This window comes from Mandrillus leucophaeus, unplaced genomic scaffold, assembly GCF_000951045.1.
Source record: "Mandrillus leucophaeus isolate KB7577 unplaced genomic scaffold, Mleu.le_1.0 Scaffold168, whole genome shotgun sequence".
In the NCBI taxonomy this organism is placed as follows: Eukaryota; Metazoa; Chordata; class Mammalia; order Primates; family Cercopithecidae; genus Mandrillus; species Mandrillus leucophaeus.
In genome coordinates, this window is record NW_012101676.1 from 566,519 (window position 1) to 575,555 (window position 9,037).

The 9,037-nt window shown below is 37.7% G+C and overlaps 1 protein-coding gene across 2 annotated transcripts in view; it reads right to left on the reverse strand.

The window, feature by feature from the left end:
- Positions 1-9,037, reverse strand: part of IFT88 (intraflagellar transport 88) — a 116,787-nt gene that overhangs the window by 70,681 nt on the left and 37,069 nt on the right. For both annotated transcript variants that reach the window (XM_011976522.1, XM_011976523.1), the window contains 2 exons: positions 7,891-7,977; positions 3,615-3,714 (listed from right to left, as the gene is read on the reverse strand). In XM_011976522.1, coding sequence (XP_011831912.1) covers positions 3,615-3,714; positions 7,891-7,977 — 187 coding nt within the window. The remainder of the gene's footprint in view (positions 1-3,614; positions 3,715-7,890; positions 7,978-9,037) is intronic.

A 9,037-nucleotide genomic window follows, 5' to 3' on the forward strand; every position in this document is an offset into this window, starting at 1 on the left:
AAACCCGGGAGGCGGAGCTTGCAGTGAGCTGAGATCCGGCCTCCACACACCAGCTTGGTCTATAGAACGAGAGTCCATCTCAAAAAAAAAAAAAAAAAAAAAAGATTCTATCATTTGCTTTCTTGGAAAGATTTTATAACACTGCCACAAGTTCCTTAAATTTATCTAAAAAATAATTGCTGCTAATACTGCTTATCCTATAGAAACTACCTCACTGATTCTTTATACAACCTCCACAACTATTAATATAAAAGCTACCACTGTTTTGAATCTCTAAGTTTTATAAGCTGCATTTCACTTTAAATAAGAATTGAGATAGTTTAATCTTCACTTTTAGACTGTGTCACAATAAATGGTATATTACTTTAAAATATAAGGCACTTGGACAGGTATAACTCATATACCCATTAAACTCTCCAAAGTGTACAGGAAAAGAAAGCTATTCTCTACAACATCGACAAAACAAAACAAAAAGAATGCTAACAAGCAATAAAAACAATTTTTTTAAAAAAAAAGGAGTGTTATAGTCCTTTGTATCATTCCTTTTAGAAGCGGCCATTTACATTATAATCAAGGAAATGTGTTAAATTTTTAAATTTTGATATATACTACTTTGTAACTCATTAATAACAATACTTTAAGGCTATATTTAACATCAAATCTGTTTTCTCCCAAAATGGTTATTATGAATCCAAAAAACAGTGCAATCCAAAACTATTACTTAAAAAACTTGGCAAAGGTATTTACAACTTAAAACATCCTAAATGGATATCACGTGACAAACTAAAAACACTTCATATCATACGTTTCTAAACTATGATCTATTCTAAAAAGGCTACATAATTATTCTAATAAAGGGAACACTCTCGGGTATTTTTTGGCTCAAGTTTTTGTTTTGAAATAGGCTGTTTTCATAACTGTTCTCTACACGTCCATAAATCTATAAAAAATATTTGTTTTTAAAAGAATATTCTAAGTTTATTTATAAACGGAACTGATAAAGTGCAGTCAAAATGGCAAAACAAAAAATAAAAATAAACAATGTTAGCTTGTCTGTTTGTTTCCCTGAAAACGACGAGGAAAAGGGATCTGTGTCTGTCCTGGTCTCCTTTCCCAGCTGATGCCATCTAGCTCCCGGCTTCAGCATTCCGCTGAGCCCGCCCCTACACCGAAACTGGCCTCCAGGCCAATGGCTTCATTTCATCCACTTTGGGCTTTTTGGCAGAGTCTATTTTTTCAATTACAAAAGTGGCTACAAACACCATCATTATCAAAAAGACCCATACTCTGTGATTTCAGCATCTTTTTCTTGGAAAAAAAAAAAAAAGTATTTAGAGCTAACTCCAGAACTACATCCTCACAGAAGACATAAATTTTTCTTTTTCACTTTGAATTGTAAATAAAGTAGTTGCCATCAAATGATTATTATGAGATACATCAACCTAATCCTTTTTCACTTAATAACATTTCTTTCAAACTAAGATTGTATTATACCCACCTCATAATACTTACAATATACAAACAAAAGAAAGAGTGAAAGCAGCAATGATGAAAAGAAAGCAGAAATGGCATTTTAAAAAAATCAGTAAACCAATTGATATTAAAAACTTGAAAATGCAAATGGAACATAAGATACTTTGAACGAGAATAGCTAGGAAAGCACAGATAGTAAGATCTGAGTTCAATAGGTTTTAACATTTAAAAATTAGTGTTTATTGCTTAATAAACATAGTTTTAAAACATGAGCTATGATAATGCATTCTTAACCTTTTTTTTTTTTTGAGATCAAGTCTCGCTCTGTGCAATGGTGGGATCTCAGCTCACTGCAACTTCTACCTCCTGGGTTCAAGCAATTCTCCTGTCTCAGCCTCCCGAGTAGCTGGGACTATAGGCACACACCACCAGGCCCGGCTAAATTTTGTATTTTCAGTAGAGACGGGGTTTCACCATAATGGTTAGGCTGGTCTCAAAACTCTTGACCTCAGGTGATGCACCCGCCTCGGCCTCCCAAAGTGCTGAGATTACAGGTGTGAGCCACCACGCCCGGCCTCTTAACCCTTTCTAAAAAGATCATTTAAAAATAAAATGTCAAAGGAAAACTGTGCAAACATGGTTTTCTCCATTTTGTCATCTATAACAGTACATGTCACACACACAATTTTTTTGTCCATATAGCACTTTAGCAAGATAATAAAGACCAATTTGATTCACATCACTTCCATATAAAAAGCATTACAACGTTAGAGAGTCACTGGAGGCATTTTTCATGACCAAGGATGTGATGATCAAATGACAGGATACTTTGAAAAGTCTTTTTCAAATGTTTTGTAAATGCTCAAAAAATTAAGCTCAGTAAATTAACATATGCCATGGAACCACCCCATAGTACTACATTAATTATATATATGTATTTCATGAACACTAGGGTTGCTTTTTTCTACTCTCATATTCTTTGAGTAGATAGTATTCTCCCCACTTCCTTTGTTAGTCCTTTCTGTTGTCTCCCAGAGCAAAAAGTTCTCTAAATAGGAAGACAACCTGAAAGCACAGGCTTGGGAGAGGATGTGGGAAAGACGCTGCAGCTTTCTCTGGTCCTTGCTCTCTGGATCTAATTGGGAAGAGCTGAGTGTTCTAGGTGCTGGCATATAATGACACTAACCACTGGTGTTACAGACTAGGACATCAAGTCATTCTGTTCACTCTCTTTGGTTATCCCTCTTTCTTACAGCTGTCTAAGCCTCCTGATTGTGTGTCAGCTCTGTCCTAACTGAGAGACTGCTGAAGGGGGAGCACCCACTCTACCCCCACCCAAGGTAGCAAGGGAGCAGCAGTGCCAGTGAGAGATCTGCGAGTTCTAAAACCCCATACAGCCATGTATGGACCCTTCCATTCCCAATGCAGTGTCAATGAGGAAACCAAACACAAAAAACAGACTATAAGGAAGCTGCTCTGGTGAGGATGGCAGGCTCCCAGCTTCCCATGCTCCCTAGCATAATCAGTGTTCCTAAAAACTTTATGCTTTGGGGAACACTTTGAAAACCTCTAGGGGAAAGTTAATCTCCGGAATAGAATATGGTTTATAATTTAGCAACCATGCTATACAAAGAAAGTATTTACATTTTAAGAAACAACGGCCAGGCATGGTGGCTCACACCTGTAATCCCAGCACTTTGGGAGGCCCAGGTGGGCGGATCACGAGGTCAGGAGATCAAGACCATCCTGGCTAACACGGTGAAACCCCGTCTCTACTAAAAATACAAAAACTTAGCCAGGCGAGGTGGCGGGCGCCTAAAGTACCAGCTACTCGGGAGGCTGAGGCAGGAGAATGGTGTGAACCCGGGAGGCGGAGCTTGCAGTGAGCCGAGATCGCACCACTGCACTCCAGCCTGGGCAACAGAGCAAGACTCTGTCTAAAAAAAAAAAAAAAGAAACAACAGACAAAAATTAATAAAAGTTTAAAACTACTTTAATGAAAATTATGATAAAATAGAAATAAAAATATTAAACTTCAGAATAATCACAGATAACATTATTCCAGAAAGGAGTTTCCCTGTTTTTATTGCTTTGACCAATTAAGATATGGAATTCCATCTGAAAAGTTTTTTAAAACTTACCTGGTTATAGTCCTTTTGTCTCAAGTATGTGACTGCTTTGTTTATTTCCAGATCATTGGCTAGCTCTACATATTGAGAAGCTTTCACCACTTCCACGCACCTATAAGGGAAAGCATAAAAAAGTTTACTTGATTTCGTTTTAGTATATTGATACTGTTGGTTTTCTTAAATGTGGCTTTTCAAAGAGTTTTTAAAGGGTCCCTAGTACTCTGTAAAGGTAAGCACTTGATTTGCTCCAACACAGGTTTTAAGTTACTGAAGTCTTCAGTTCTAAATTACTTTTCTTATCCAATTTATCATTAGTCTATTTTAATTTCTAATCAATTTAAGTAAAAATTGGATTGATATCTACATTCTCATTTTTGAATTAACTATTGTAACAATTTCAATTTGTAACAGATGAGTTTCCATATATTTTTCCATCTTAAATGCTCTCATGGTGAGAAAAATTCTACAGAACTTATAGAATATATTTAATTTGACAGAATGCTGTCTTTTTGCTGTGTCCTCACATAATAGTAGGGGCTAGCTAGCTCTCCGGAGTCTCCTTTCATAAGGGCACTAATCCCATTCAAAAAGTATCCTACCAGCTGGGTGCGGTGGCTCATGCCTGTAATCCCAGCACTTTGGGAGGCTGAGGCAGGCGGATCACGAGGTCAGGAGATTGAGACCATCCTGGCTAACATGGTGAAACCCCATCTCTATTAAAATACAAAAAACTAGCCAGGAATGGTCGCGTGCGCCTGTAGTCCCAGCTACTCAGGAGGCTGAGGCAGGGGAATTGCTTGAATCCGGGAGGTGGAGGTTGCAGTGAGCCGAGATCGCGCCACTGCACTGCAGCCTGGCAACAGAGTAAGACTCCGTCTCAAAAAATAAAAATAAAAATAAAGCGTCCTACCTTCATGTCCTAATCACCTCGAAAGGGACGACCTCCTAATACTATCACCTTGGGGGTTAGGATTTCAACATATGAATGTTGGGGGAACACAAATATTCAGATCATAGCACTCCAGATATCAAGTGTTACTATAAACTATAGAAATGTAAGCAATGTGGTTTGACTGCAAGAGCAGAGAAATGGACCAAAGGGATTGAATAAAGAGTCTACAAACAGACTAATGTATAGTCACTTGGTATATGTCAAAGATGACATTACAGTGCAGTGGAAAAAGTAAACTATTTTCCATAAATGATGCTGGGTTAACTGGATAGCCCTATTACAGAAAAGAAAAGAGAGAGAAAAGAAAAAAAAACTTGACCTTACTTCATACTACACACAAAAATCAATTCCATATAGATCCTATATCTAAATGTGAAAAGTAAAACCTCTAGCATATAGGAAAATATTTTCATGAAGTTGGGGTATGCAAAAGTTGCCTTAAAAGAACACAAAAAGAACTAACCAAAGAAATATAAACAAGGGCAAAAGTCTTGAATGGGCACTTCTCAAAAAATAATATTCATATGGCAAATAAACATATAAAATCAGCTGTCAGTGAAAGGCAAATTAAAACTACAATGAGATGCCACCAGTATGGCTGGCTAAAATGAAAAAAAAACAAAATACACCAAGTATTTGTAAACTATTCAAATTTTCATGCACTCTTGGTGGGGGTGTAAACAAGGATAGGAACTTTGGAAAACTGTTTAGCAGTATCAAAGCTGAACATACACACACCCTAGGACCAAGCCATTTCACTCATAGGTATATATCTAACAGAAATGTAGGCACCACCCACCAAGAGACATGCACAATTGTACCATAATATTGATAGGAGCATTTACAACAGGTACAAACTGCAAATCACAATGCCCAGTCACATTGAAATGGATACATTTTTACATATTAATACCATGAACTACTAGATAGCAATGAAAATGAACAAACCACAGCTACATGCGAGGACATGGACAACACAAACACAGAGTAAAAGAAGTCATATGCAGAAGAATATGTACAGTACGATCCACTTATATAATGCTTTTAAAACCTGGCAAAACTAAATTATGGATGCCTGCTTAGGTGGTTAAAGTATGAAGAAAAGCAAGGAAGTGATTATCATCAAAGTCACTCTTCAGGGACATCAGTCACTCTTCCGAGTTGGATAGCCAGTGATTAGGATTGGCATTTTGCAAGTTGCTAACAATGTTCTATTCTTTAAATTGTACTTATTAGGGTATGTAATGGTTAAACGTTTGTTTGTTTTGTGATGTATCATTGAGCTGAGTTACCATTTTGGATAATTTTTTGTATGTTTATATTTAACAAACATAAACAATCCAGAAAAAAGGTTAAAAATAATTTAATCGTATACAAATAAGTTAACAGAAACACAGTAAGAATGCCAGAAGAATTCATAGTAAAAATTGCAAGTAATTGCAGAACTAAGTTTTCTCTTCTGTTTTTTCAGTAAAACTGTGGGATTATGTGTAATTTCCATTACCCATGACAGTTACCTGGACAGCATTAAAAAAATGTAGATGCTCTATCCCATTTAAGACCAACCGAATATCTGTTTTCAGTGAGTTCTTCAGTCAGTGGCATTCAAGAACTATTTGCATAGTACACAGTAATGGTTCTGTATGTGGGATTTATATCACAGAACCCCCTAGGAGGCTTTATAAATACTGATCCCTCTGTCCCAACACCCAGAAATTCTGATTCAACTAGTCTACGGTGCAGCCTGTGTGTTAGGACTATTAAAAATTCCCTGATTTTAATATGCAGTCATAACACCGGTAAAGAGTTACAGTATAGTAGGTATCAGAATCACTTGGGGAGGCTTGACACAAATGCAGATACTCACTCCAGACCACAGAACCCTGACTCAGATCTACAGAGAAAGATGTAGGGAGCCAGATTATCTGCACTTTTAACAAGTAACTAGGGCAATTCCAATGAACAACAATCATATGCTACGTAAGAAAGTTTTGATCCAGCCGGGGGCAGTGGCTCATGCCTGGAATCCCAGCACTCTGGGAGGATGAGGCGGGCGGATCATGAGGTCAGGAGATCGAGACCATCCTGGCTAACATGGTGAAACCTCGTCTCTACTAAAAATACAAAAAATTAGCTGGGCGTGGTGGCGGGCGCCTGTAGTCCCAGCTACTCGGGAGGCTGAGCCGGGAGAATGGCGTGAACCCAAGAGGCAGAGGTTGCAGTGAGTGGAGACTGTGCCACTGCACTCCAGCCTGGGCGACAGAACAAGACTCCATCTCTAAAAAAAAAAAAAATGCTTTGGTCCAGGACCAACCACATAGACAACAGTGGTCCCATAAGATAATGGTGCTGAAAAATTCCTATTGCCAAATGACATCCTAGGTGCTGTAACACAGCATCACAACATTTGTGGTGATGTTGGTGTAAACAAACCTACCGCACTGTGTCAGTCTTATGAAAGCACAGCACATACAACTATGTACAGTACATAATACCTGATAATAAACGATTATGTTACTGGTTTATGTATTTACTGTACAGTAAGGCATCGCTTGATGATAGGGATATGTTCTGAGAACTGTGTCATCAGGCAATTTCGTCATTGTGGAAATAATCATAGGGTGTACTTACACAAACCTATATGGCATGGTCTACAACACACCGAGGCTATACAGTATAGCCTACTGCTCCTAGGCTACAACCCTCCACAGCATGTTACTATATTGAATACTATAAGCAAATATAACACAATGCTAAGTATTTGTATATCTAAATCTATCTGAACATAGAAAAGGTACAATTAAAATATGGTATAAAAGATTTTTGAAATGTCATGCTTGTATAGGGTACTTACCATGAACGGAGCTTCCAGGAATGGAAGTTGCTTTGGATGAGTCACAAAATAAACTCTGAGTGAATGTGAAGGCCTAGGCTATTACTGCACACTTTTCTACAACTGGCAGCACAGGTTTGTTTATATCAGCATCACCACAAACAAGTGAATAATGCATTGTGCTACAATTTCGAGGCATCTACGCTGTCACTAGGTGGTAGGAATTTTTCAGCTTCCTATGTTACCAGACCACTGTTATATGTATGGTCCATTATTGACTGAAATGTGGTATATAACTACTTTATTTACAAAATAACATGAGTAATAAGAAAAACATCTTATTAGGAACTTTAAAATAGCTTATATTAATCTTAACATAATATTATCTGCTTGATAAATATGAATCAACATTTATATTCATTTTTCTAATGACAATTTAAATTTAAAAGTATAAATTATGAAAACAACCATATCCATGCAGTATTATAGACTTTCTCTCTTACCAATCATAACCTGCAGCAAAAGATGTTTCAATTACAGGAGCAATGAGTTTTGCAGATGTCATAATGTATTTTTCTGCCATGGCTTTCCTATATCAAATAAACCAAAAAGTTGTATTTAGAGATACAGTATAAAATAGTTTAGATTTCCTAAAATTTAAGTGTAAACATTATCAAAACTAACATACCACAAAAGCCTACTAAACAATGGACAGCTACCATAGAAATCTATTTACGACTCAGGTTTAAAACCATGACTAGGAAACGTGATTAGCAAGCCATGATTGCCTGCTGGGTCAATGGTGTTCATTTCTTTTCTTTTTCTACTTTATGATGCTATCTGACAAACTGAAAAGATACTGGAGAAACACAAGGCCTTGCAGTGGAACTTACATAGCCTACACTGCAGACAGGAAAGTAAAGAGTGAAATTACCACTGAAGAAATTGTGTGTGGTAAAGAGTAAAACTGAATTACTACTTGTTGCTTTTGTATGTACATATGTGTATCTGTATCTATGTGTGTATATGTATATGTACATGTACATATATAAAATGTGTATCGTCAAGGTTACTGGAAAATCCCCAAGTGCTTTTCAAAGTGGATGGAACAATTTATAGTGGTGGGTAAAAGTTCTCTTAGTCATTTCTTCTCGAATTTATATATAAGTAGTGGTTTTTAAAATGGACTCAAAATGTAATATACTATTTTGTAACTTGTTCCTTATACAATGCTGTATTAATACAGAAATAATCTTTCCAGGCGTGGCGCAGTGGCTCATGCTTGTAATCCCAGCACTTTGGGATGCCAAGGCAGGTGGATCACAAGGTCATGATATCGAGACCATCCTGGCTAGCATGGTGAAATCCCATCTCTACCAACAATACAAAAAATTAGCCAGGCGTGTTGGCAGGCGCCTGTAGTCCCAGCTACCCCGGAGGCTGAGGCAGGAGAATGGCGTGAACCTGGGATGCGGAGCTTGCAGTGAGCCAAGATTGGGCCACTGCACGCCAGCCTGGGTGACAGAGCAAGACTCTATCTCAAAACAAACAAACAAGGCCGGGCGCGGTGGCTCAAGCCTGTAATCCCAGCACTTTGGGAGGCCGAGACGGGCGGATCACGAGGTCAGGAGATCGAGACCATCCTGGCTA